This window comes from Priapulus caudatus, unplaced genomic scaffold (assembly GCF_000485595.1).
Source record: "Priapulus caudatus unplaced genomic scaffold, Priapulus_caudatus-5.0.1 Scaffold106, whole genome shotgun sequence".
In the NCBI taxonomy this organism is placed as follows: domain Eukaryota; kingdom Metazoa; phylum Priapulida; class Priapulimorpha; order Priapulimorphida; family Priapulidae; genus Priapulus; species Priapulus caudatus.
Window position 1 is genome coordinate 335,279 of NW_014577167.1, and position 12,226 is coordinate 347,504.

At 41.6% G+C, this 12,226-nt stretch overlaps 2 protein-coding genes across 4 annotated transcripts in view; one reads left to right on the plus strand and one right to left on the minus strand.

Moving 5' to 3' along the window:
• Positions 1–318: 318 nt before the first annotated feature.
• Positions 319–11,576, minus strand: LOC106805238 (protein phosphatase 1K, mitochondrial-like). Of its 2 annotated transcripts, XR_001393408.1 has the most exons (4): positions 11,222–11,576; positions 4,823–4,986; positions 2,870–4,377; positions 319–1,727 (listed from the first exon to the last, which is right to left on the minus strand). XR_001393408.1 is itself a non-coding variant. In XM_014806760.1 (3 exons), the coding sequence occupies exons 1-3, from the start codon at positions 11,472–11,474 to the stop codon at positions 3,559–3,561; spliced, it is 1,236 nt and encodes a 411-aa protein (XP_014662246.1). In that variant the 5' UTR covers positions 11,475–11,576; the 3' UTR covers positions 2,474–3,558. The 2 variants fall into 2 exon arrangements, 1 of the variants encoding a protein (XP_014662246.1); XM_014806760.1 differs by lacking the exon at positions 319–1,727 and having other exon boundaries at positions 2,474–4,377.
• Positions 11,224–12,226, plus strand: part of LOC106805239 (delta-aminolevulinic acid dehydratase-like) — a 9,673-nt gene continuing 8,670 nt past the window's right edge. The window contains exon 1 of one of the 2 annotated variants that reach the window (XM_014806762.1): positions 11,224–11,278. Coding sequence is in view for 1 of the 2 variants with exons in the window: in XM_014806761.1 (XP_014662247.1) it covers positions 11,927–12,060 (134 nt within the window). In the remaining variant the exon portion in view is untranslated. Of the gene's footprint in view, positions 11,279–11,881; positions 12,061–12,226 lie in introns of those variants that run through there. The other variant, XM_014806761.1, reaches the window with a different exon arrangement.

Genomic DNA, 12,226 nt, shown 5'->3' on the forward strand with positions numbered 1-12,226 from the left:
TCCTTGTTCCTGTCTTAGCAAGTTCCTGTTCCGTTCAGAACAGCAATTAAAACTAATACGTGCTTTCAAAACCCTTGGCTTCCCCAAAGCTACACATCTGCTGTACAGGAGCAGTTGCTATGTCCCATTCAAAGGTGAAGTAGACTCTTGCTGATACGCGTGTCACACTGGCATATTGGCTTATATACAAGCACATTATACCTGTAATGACCCACCCACTACATGAAAGATAAATGTTATGTCAACAGTGCGACTTTTATTGGTGCCCCGTGCTAGTCTATGCATCACAGCGTTTTTAATTAAGCACTAAGGCGAATGTGAATGTGTATTTCGCTTTTAATAATATCCTCTTCTGATCAGTTTATAGCGCCTCGGGGCGCAGACTAGGCAAACCTTAGCAATATGCAACACTTCCGAGGTCCATATGAGATAAGCAGGTGTACCTTCGTGTTGGTAAGCAATTTACGATGACCTTTATCGGTGAAATAACTTGACAAAGCAAAACAAAGATAAACGTTTATAAAACGTTATTAGTATTTCTTAAAACAGCAATATTCACACGGTATATTTCGGAAGTTATCTTTTTAGTAATGCGCCTAGAATAAATAACAGTTACGTGAGGTGATCAGAAACCTGGAAAACATTAGATTGGACCTGATCGCATGCGAATGCCACACCAGTACGACCACTACATAATATACAGTATAGGAACGACAGTGGAACCGACAATGGACGGATAAGACCTATCGAGACTAATCATTTACCTTCTTATCTTAGTACAAAACGATACAAACTCAATTAGAAACGACAGGCAAACAATAATCAACAACTCAACAAACTCACAGCCGATAGGCAGTAAATTACGAAATTGAAAGACATGTTTCTTATATTATTTACCCGTCACTGCTAACAAACATACGGTATACGGCTCTACAGTGCATATAAATGCGCCTGCATTATTTAAGAGGAAGCCCTGTGATGCAACTACGCCTGATAACACCATATTGCACTGCTACGGCAGTACTGAACCAGTGCTGAGCTAATAAACATTTAGCAATTACTCCTGAAAAGACCGCATAATTTTTCCATCTACTTGGGAAGACAGGTGATAACTTACATAGATGACGTATTACATGGAATCAAGAGATAATAATACCTTATTAGCTCTTGATTATTAGCTCTTGATGGAATTAATATAGCAATAACTCTTGTTCATCTATGCTAGGGGCTAGGCAAAATTCCTGACGGATTAGGTTCGCTACAGGAAATGACTACGTGATCGAGTTAACTTCACACAATTACTTTATGATAGGGCACTGAACAGTAGCAAACAGTCTTTCAACCTTTCATTTTAAAAGAAAAAGCACAACAATGCATATAGCAGTCTTTTTGCAAAAATACAAGAAAGCAAGCAATCTAGTTACCGCGCTGCTAACTAAAAGCACATTACAACTAATACCATCAACAAAAATGTCTACAGGGTCAGACGAAATTGCCTTCATTCCATACTGCTCACAACGTTTTTTTGTAGTTGAGTCATTTTCTTACAGAAAACCTCCAGTTAGTGTTAAATGAAACAAATGTTTTTTTTATTTTGTAGTTGAACTTCACCTTGCTTTTCCGGCAAGCTTGAGACGGCTTATCTCGACCCTGAGGAAATTTCGCCCAGTCTGTTTAGTTTCGATGCTTTTCACAATAAATGTTTTACACATAGAAAACAAGTAAACCTGGCAAAATATAAAACAACTGCAGTCATTCAATAAAAGGTAACCGCGCACCAAATATATAACCTCATTTCCTCTCTGAATATATCACAAGTAACTGGTAACTAGTATTGCATCCTAGCAGTTGTGTAATCGAGGGGATGACAGCAGCTGATGTAGTCTAAGCTATAATGTGCTCTCAGTGCTTACTGTTAGGTTGCTTCTCACACACTTCTTGTTAAAGTTCTTAAAGGGATAGTTTACTCTAGGATTTAACCGTCGTTGTAATCAAACTGTAGTCGTTAGTTTTAAACCATTAAAAAAAAATCTCTAATGGTGATTAAACCATGAAACTTTTTATGTAGCATAATTATAACCTAAATTAGCTGAAAATAACCCTAGAACCTAGTGTAAACTCTCCCTTTAAATACATCTACCGAATTCCGGGCAAACTACTACAAGGGAACTGAGAGCTGCTGCTGTGTGCTGCAATGCCAGATAGAAAAGAGTCAACCGTATTCAAAATCTATACTTCTCAGAGTCTTCACATTTCAAATATAGTACAGACCACTACTAGTTTATAGTTCCTGTTTTTCGTCTTTACTAACTAAGGTTAGTGTAAGTGACGTTTTAACTTTTGATACAGGTTTACGTTTGCACGCACAGGTAAAGAACGAGTTATCTCATTTATTATGTTATATAACATAAATGTGCATATATATATATATATATATATTATATATTTATTTATTTATTTATTTATTTATTTATTTATTTACTTATATTATAACCAATTAAATTCATAATGTTGCAGAGAAACTAATCCTATAATATAACTATTATGCACGTGGGGGAAGGGAAAGCACTGCTTAATACTGTCAGCAAAATAACAACAGTCCCTCTCGATAAACTATTCATAACAAAAAAATGGTAAATTCAAAAATTCAAAACAACCAACACATGGTAATAACGTCAGGGTAAAAAATACACGAGAGCGATGAGCGATTCACTCTTCAAACTTCCAAAATCGCTCCCGTGAGGCTCAAAATAGCTCCCGTAAAATTATTGATAAGAGCTATTTTTTCCACACACTTTTGAAAAAGAGCTCCCGTGAAAAAAAATACAATTTTTCCCCCGAATAACGTTGTTTACAAATTGCACCTTACCATAGGTGCCCATGAAGTTACAGTTGCCTGTGATGAGCGCAATTTCACTCCAGGCCGGAAAGAAGCTAGATGATTTCTCACGTACGCAACATCTGCCTGTAATTGATGTGCCAGAAATGTCAGGATCTGGTAACACACGCACACACATGGAGACTGGATAAACACTGAAAATAGAGTAAAAGGTAAACAACTCGGGCATGAAACAAGTTCGAGTCTAATGCAACCGCCAACTCTACAATACCCACACACATCTGCAGGCCGCTCTTATTTCACTGCTATAAACATGTTGTCACACTGACATGTTTCACTACTGCATGCTGTCATTATGAAAACCTATCAGCCTGGAACGTTAACACGATGCAATGTTGTTATCATGTCACCACATCCTACTGTCTACTAAAACACGGTATGACAATAGGACTGTCAAACGTGCTGTCACTATATGACACATTGTCACAATAACTCAATGTCTTACCATGCTGCATTGCCACGACCACCCAATGTCACCATGACACCTCATCACTACGACCTTGTGTCAACATAAACCAATGTCACTGTGACCCGACGACACCACGACACACTGTCACCAGGATCCTATGTTGTCACCACAATACATTGTTACCATGACCTGATGTAATCACCCACCGCAAAACACTGTCACCACAGTCCGATGTCACCACGACACACTGTCACCAGCGGGTGCTCTTCGAGATTAGGCGGCCGAAGCTGAACTGCACGTTGTCAGACTGGAGGAGCCGGTACTTGCCCCACGAGCCGAACGGCAGCACGATGACGGTCGAGTTGTCCTCGGAGCCAAACTGCAGCGCCTGGTCGGTGATGAAGGTCGCGGCGTGCTGCGGCGACGGACACCGGCTGATGATGTCGCACACCTCCTGGTCGCTGAGCGCAAAGTTGACGCCGTCCGTCGTCAGGAAGAGGAACGAGTCCTTGTAGTGCTTCACCTCGATGTGCGTCACCTGCGGCTCGGCCGTCACGCCGTAGCGCTTGAACTCGAGGTCGCCGATGCTGCGCGTCATCGCGAGGCGGCCGTTGACGAGCGGCACGCCGAGGCTGTTCGTGCTGACGCGGCCGCCGCACGCGAGCACGCGCCGCCCCTCGGCGCCGCTGTCCGGCGCGTGGTCCGTCGTCAGGCGCACGACCTTGCCGTTGCGGTTCAGCGCGGCGCGGCTGTCGCCGACGTGCGCGACGACGAGCTCGGTGCTGTTCAGCAGCAGGCAGACGGTCGCCGTCGTGCCGGACGCGAACTTGTCGAGCGAGCCGAGGCAGACGCGACGCGCGAACGAGTTGTTGACGCCGACGAACGCGCGGCGCAGCACGACGCCCAGGTCGCGTTCGCCTCGCTCGAGCCAGAACAGCACGTGGTCCTCGAGCGTCGTGTACGCAAAGTCTGCCGCGTGCGAGCCGCCGTGCCCATCGAAGACGGCAAAGTACAGAAGATCGTGCCCGCCACCGGGGTAGGGTAGCTTCTTCACGATGGATCGGTCTTCCTGTAACGGCGGCGGCGCAAAAACCGGTGAACGTCAGGGTTTTGCCATTAACTGTACTTACCTCTTGCCTTATTACAATTGCGATGCGTGAACACGGCAAATGTGAGCAATTGCAAAGCGGATAAAATGGAACGGTTAGGCAGTTTCAATTACGGCCCGTGAAATTTCCTGTTTGTGATGGATGCAGAGAAGTCGCGACAGTTTCACTCTTTCAAATACATTGTGAACGACAGATGTTCCTGTAACGGGAAACTGAGTAGAGAAGCTTCTCGAATCCTAAAAGACACACCTAATACACACAGGCAGGGATATTCAAATCTGTTGTCAAGAAGGGAATTACGCATTAGTTACATGATTGGCATGTTAACTATATTTACTATGAATATGATGTTATGCTAAATTCTGTATAAGAAAGAAAATTCCCCAAAAAATGATGGCAACCAACCTGATATTCACGGCGACCTAGGACACTTGATAGTCCTATCTGATCCATCGATATCTTTGGTATGATACGACCGCGCCGTATGCTCTCATTCATCTGCAGTGGCATGCTTATCATATTGTTCCACGTCCCCATTGTGTCAAAATTAGTTCCAGTGATACCTTTGCCTTTTTGATGGGCAAACACATGATATATTATATGTCATTACTTAGTTAATTGATATACAAGTAACATTTAATTATAACAGCACTATCGCTAAGTAGAGTTAAAATAGCACATAACGGCCGAATCAATGGTAAAGTGGCCTTTATGGACAACTGGCCTTTCTAGAGAGGGAGGTAGGTAACCATATTGAATTTTTAGCAAATAAGAAATACAATATACAATATATATATATATATAACCACCCTGCATTTTCAATAATGTCACACTCTTTGTTGTGCACATATTTTTCGTGCTTTTTGGTGGGGTTCACCTCATTTAAAAATCACCACGTTGTTAAAGGTTAGGAGAGGGCTGATGTGGCTGATGTGGATGCGAGAAGGGGTAAGGGAAAATATATAGGAAGGGAGAAGCACAGAGCTTGTAAAGTGAGGGGAAACGATAGACGTTGCAGAAAAACAGGTGTGGGTGATGTGGAGAATGAACAGACAAAAGCTGGGGGTGGAAAAGATGGCAAAAAAGTGGGAAGAGGGAAACTGGGTGAAGAGAAGAAAAGGAAAAGAGAGGTTAGGTGAAGCTGGGAGGATACGAAAAGGGTGATTAAGGGGAAATGTTAGTCAAGAGGTGGAGAAGTGGTATTGGAAAGGTAAAGGTATAGGTAAATGGAATATGGAAGAAGGAATATGGAGAAGGTGAAGGAGGAAGTAGAGTAATAAACCGAAATATTCATACATTATAGATTTGCCCTTTGAGAAACTTCACCATCAGTAATGCAATCTGCATCACTGGCAATGACCATATAATTACCAATAACCTGCTGATCTTCCCATATCATATAGATATGGTTATCTATATTATTTCTATGGATCTTCCATTCTGAAGGCTGTACAACGTATATATCTACCATTTCTGCCTTGCGACTAAAATCGATCAACCACTGTGCATAAAACCTGGCAGTTACACATGTTAATAATTATGTATAAATACTAATATTTAAATATATCAATGTGTTTCTGTCATCTTTATTAACTTTCCCTTGTAAACTTGGCATTTTTCTTATCAATGTAACATTTCAGAATGCCACTATGTTTTTTCTGCTAGCAGCAGCGCTGACAGCAGCCGGGACGCGTGCCCTTTAGTTTGCTAGCAGACGATGCTAGTGACACTGAATGTTGTTAATGGCAAGTGACAAAAAATGGCTTGGAACCCTCTAAAGGCATACAAACACATTGGCTGAGCTGGCTGCATTCATCAGGTTGCTGTTCTGCACACTGTTTACAACATGTCATTTCTCAGCAGTAAATTTTTTATGACCTCTGTCCACAGGTGGCTGTTCTATAGAAACGGCCATCTGGGCATAACAGCCAACAAGCCAAAACATGCAAAAATTAGCTCTGAACTGTAGCGTTTGTAAATGTCACTGTAACTTTGGCAGTGTGTATATATGATGCACAAAAGCATTTATATTTTTAAAACACATTTTTCCAAAGGTTTGCACCTACACAATGAATTTAACCAGGAAAGGTTTTAGTCATCAGGATGCACTAGTGTATTTCCAATATTTTAGCCTAAACATCAAATTTAACATTTATTAAACCATCAAGAAATCAGAAAAGTTCTTTTTTGTTGTTGTTATCGTTAACCTTATTTATGGATTCTTAGTTGACTTAAAATGTTAAAACTTTGTCAAATATTCCAGATAAACTAGGATGTGCATACAGATATGGGTGTTGCTATCCCCCGGGCGTGGAGGGACAGTCACGTGATACAGTTGACGTATACTTCAAAGTCCAAATCTTCCACAGTCATACTTCCGTACTAGACATGGCCTTATATCCCTAACCCTAACCCTAACTCTAACCCTAACCCTAACCCTGATCCTAACCCTAATCCTAACCCTAGTGCTGCCACATTGCGGTACTGTCCCTCCACGCCCGGGGGATAGCATTTCCCTACAGATATATACAGCTAGGGCCACCTGTAGGCAACAAAAGGTAATTTGGAAAAAACAAATTACACAGCAGGGGGAATGTAAAATGTAAGCTCTAGCAAACCATGTTCTGCTGAACTTTGGAATATTGTGGCGTTGAATAACTTGTTTATTTAATTGACCAATTCTTTCCTGATCAATTATTGTACTTTGAGCAAATAAGCTCTTATTAGAAAAGAAAAGACCAAGGATGCCTATAACTTACATAGTTGTTAACGAACTGGTTGACATAGTGGCTGTTAGGGCTGTAACGATCCACCGAAATCGAATCGGATCGCGATTCTCTTCCCTCGATCCGATCCTCGATATTTTTCCCAGTATTTTTCGATTCCACTTCGATACCACTTTTTTCCTCCAATAGATGGCGGCACTACGCTATATACTGTGGAGTGTTACCAGAGTGTTACTCATCAATTTTACTCAGCGACTGTGCAGTGTATATAATATATACCATAGAGATGTATAAATAGTATACATCTCTATGATATATACTCTTTAGACTCTCTAGTCTATTCACCATTTAGTATTCATTGGCAATTTCTAATAATTTATTATTGCAAAATAATAAAAATATATAAAACAAGATAACATTTCAATATTTTGGGAATCGCATCGAAAGAATCGAATCGAGAGGCTAATATCGAGAATTGGATCGAATTGAAAGGCTTGTGTATCGTTACAGCCCTAGTGGCTGTACAATGTAATATATTAGCTCAAACAACTTCAAAAAAATATGCCATTATACATCCTAAGTACACATGCGTCTAAACAGAGGAATTGCTCCGACCTGTGATTGGAGGATAAAAATAGAATTCGTGACGTTTCGTTTCACCGGTCATAGCCGCGCGTGTATTAGCCTATGAGCGATACCACGCGTGCATATTTGCTAATTAATTAGACTAATCGTGCTTTAATAGACTCAAAATTCACAGAGATTAAGGCTAAGACATGTGTCTATAACAGCTAGAATTTATAGAAATGTAACTCAAATCGTTCGCTCCATATGATAGTTAGTACACGTTCCTACCGGTCATATAGCATAATAGCGTATGCGGCGGGAGTGGGCGGGGTCTATTTTTATCTTCCAATCACAGGTCGGAGAAATTCCTCTGTTTAGACGCATGTCTAAGTACACAAAGCTTCTTCCTATATTACACAATACCTGTGTCAACACTGCTATATCTACTATAGTAGAGGCCAGTGAAAATCTGGTATTTTCGCCGAAAACCGACTCGAGATCACTGTTTACTGCGACCCTCTCTCGCTTTGTGGCCAGTGTATTGCTTCCGGTCACCGCTGTGTAGCGCCATGGTAGCGCTGACTCACGTCAGTACTACAGAGATTACTATACATCCAGCGTGAGGTGGGCACAGGTGGGGGTCATCACTATGGCAATCAATAACAGACGTCATTCATTCCATTTGTCAATCATTGACGAAAACACGCGAGGTTTTCCAAAGTTATCTCAAAGCGAGAGACAGTCGCAGTAAACAGTGATCTCGAGTCGGTTTTCAGCAAAAATACCGGATTTTCACCGCTCATTATCTCAGCATAGGGGCATCGTAGGGAGTCTAGGGACATGCCATTTGTTTTATATTAACAAGGTAGGACAGCTGATCAATAATACTGCAAAGAATCGTCAAAAATGAAACGAGTAAACTTTATTAATTCCACTAATACTGCAACATGGTTTCAGCATTTCACCGTTGTACGCTCTCCTTCTTTATACGCTCTTGGTCAAACGTTTTGCAAGCCTATAGTCTCACTAGCCAAAAGTTCCTGCATGTATGCTATCATACTGGGACATTCACTGATTCTACATGATACAGTTCATCAAGTTCTTTGCAACATGGGTCGATTAGGCCAAATACAATTTAAATTAGTTTCCTGTGAATGCCTCTCAAATGCTCCTCGGCAACATCAGACGAATGCCGCCGCACACAAGCAACAAGAATAAAGCCCGGGGGTCACGTCCATACTAAAGTGGTACGCATGCTCGTCAGAAAAAACGTCGAAAAAATAGTCGGATTTTGACCCTGTATCGTCGACAATGTCTTTAGAAAAAGAGGTACTTTTTCAGGTTAAACTTCAACGTTTAGGGTCACTTTTTCGCCCAGTTTTCGTCATTCGATTCGACCATTTATTTCCATGTTTACATTCTCATCAACGTCAGACTCTGATGGGTGTTAAAGTCGAGTATTATACGTGCCCGCTCGGTGCCCGGTATACGTGCCACCAGCCACTCACAAGTCTGGGCACAAGCGGGAATGAGACAAGCACGAGACTACGGATTTACACAAATTTCTCACTGTTACGCCATTTAGGGGTAAGATTTACATTATCTCACACCAATAAGGGGTGAATTTGCTAACGCTGAATACGCCATTTAGGATCCAATTTTGAGATGCTTTGACGAGCATATATGCATACCACTTTAGTATGGGAGTGACCCCCCGGTGAATAACGTGACAATAAGAACCTTTTTATTCTTGTTTGTCCACGGCGGCGTTCGTCCGATGTTGCAGACGAGCATTTGAAAGGCATTCACAGGAAATTATTACTAATATTATAATAGGCGAAAGAGAGTAGAGAAACATTATTTGTCATTAAGACTTTGGTAGTAAATACATTTCATGTTTATTTACTATCATTTTACTATTGTATTGAGTATTGATACATTCCAAATCCAAGTCACAGGCACTTGAAGCGTTTCAATAAAATATAGGCAGTGGCTACGGGTACGGTAACTGTATCTTAATGTCTCGAGGCTACGGGTACGGGAGTCCATTTGCTTTCATACTTAACGAGACAAAGATGGTGGCGGTGGCGCCAGATTTCGAAATAACGCCTTGGGAAATAAATTCACGATTTGAGAGTTTAGATGAGCTAGAACCCTAACCCTAACCCCAACCCTAACCCTAACGCCAAAAAGAGGCTTCAACGAATGACGGCTATCGTACCTCCAGCCATTGCGTAAAATATATACGCAGGGGTTGTGTGCTGTGCACGGCGCCAGTTAAATATATAGCTATATATAAATACGTTAAATATAACGACAACAGTTAAATATTAGCTATATATTTAGGCAGTGGCTACGGGTACGGTAGCCGTATCTTAATATCTCGAGGCTATGGGTACGGGAGTCCATTCGCTTTCATACTTAACGAGACAAAGATGGTGGCGGTGGCGCCAGATTTCGAAATATTTAACGCCTTGGGAAATAAATTCACGATTTGAGAGTTTAGATGAGCTAGAACCCTAACCCTAACCCTAAACCAAACCCTAACCCTAACTCTAACCCTAACCCTAACCCTAACCCTAAGGCCATGAGAATTGAGGTATGAGTTTCCCGTCCGAGATATTTTGAAAAGTGAGGAGGCTTTTTTTCATTTTTCATTTGTCATTATTCATTTAATATTTGTTCATGCGACATCCGCATACATGTGTGTAATAATTCATATTTTATTATCCGTGGTCGAATATTTTCTTCAAACTCATCAGATTCTATATTCATTGAGAAATACTTACGGCATTCAGCATTGCAAATTTATTGACAATTCGGAGCATTTATAATTTATGAACATCCGGAAAAGACACGGCAGAGAGAACGATTTCCATTGGTCAATCTTGGCGCAATGATGAGTTCCTGACCAATCTGAGCATCTGTTACTGTATGTGGCTCAATTATAGTGTATCACCAGATGTCTCGCTGAACAGCTTGGCTGGTAGACTGGTACCCGGTCGTCCCACCTCTCGGCTTACTCCCATCAAGTAATCGAGGTGGGAGCGAGTACCAGTCTACTTGGCTGGTTACCATTTCCAACTGTAGGAGTGTAGCCTGGCACGTTTTTGGGGATCGGGCTGTAAGTCGATGTACTCAGGATACGTAACGTCAGCATGCTGTTGTATTGGTATTAATGTATGTTTTAATCGCTCTGAATGAACAACTTGGGCTTTAATGATTTAAAAATGAAAATAATGAAATACTTTTGAAATAATGAATATTTTCGGCGGTGGCTCTGACGGCATGCGGGCGGTGGACGGGAAACTCATACCTCAATTCTCATGGCCTAACGCCAAAAAGGGGCTTCAACGACCGACGGCTACCGTACCTCCAGCTACTGCGATATATTTAACTGTCGCCGTGCACGGCACACGACCCCTGCGTATATATTTTATTGAAACGCTTCAAGTGCCTGTGGCTGTGTCATCCAAGTGCCTGTGACCTCAACATTACGATAAATACATACCTATATTTTCTGGGTCCCGCACACCCCTGCTTGCATGTCTTAGTTGCTGTTGTAGTGGTACGTGGCCCTGATGCGGGCTTTCACTCTTCCCACATAAAAGTTTATACTTGTACTTGTAGTTGTAGGTTGACTTGCTAAAATTGCAACAAGCCGCAGTTCTAAACAGGGTAAATTCAAATTGGTTGTGTGGTGAAACTGAGAGGAATGTCCAACAACCTGGGCGAATACTACTAAATCGTAGTGGCGCCGCCATCACGCCCTACCTATTAATCAAACAAAACACAACGTGAAACCTATCATTTGATCAGATAGTTTTGATTTATCATTTGACAATCATGACATGTGAAAGACAAAATTAATGTTGACAAAATATACGTAGACTGTAGCGCCACCTTTCGCAAAGTTTTTAATACCATGTTCTTTTGCGCAATTCGGTTGTTTATGCAATCATTCTATGCGATAATTAATATTTTAATGCGTGAATCAAAACTGTTTTATTTTACTAGTTTTTGACTACAAAATAAGCTGAGTTGTTGACGCAGAACATTGCATAGATGAGTAACCCGTGACACCTTGGCTTGACCTCGGCTATGACCTCGGCGATCTGTACCAGCGGCGGATGTTACGTTGCACACACCGAACAGCGGTTCCGGTAACCAAATCGTAAAAATCTGTTCGACACGTAAACACAGAAACCGGCGAATTATGACAGCTCCTAGTACTAGTAGTAGTAGTAGCAGGTTGCTTCATAGTGCTTTTCATCATAGTGTCTTGAGACGATGGCAGTCGCAGGACGCGTCTTTCTCAACAGAAAATCTTATGTATCCAGTATTTGTGAGGTAAACGTCCAGTCAATGAGTAGTACTAGTAGTCAGAGTCTATACACGGCATGTATTTTCCTACACAGTGTCAGTAGTCAGTAGACTCAGTACACTGTACAGTAGAACCAGATGAGACGGGATACTAGAGAAGCGTTGCCGAAAGGAGATGTTGATCCCAAGCGCT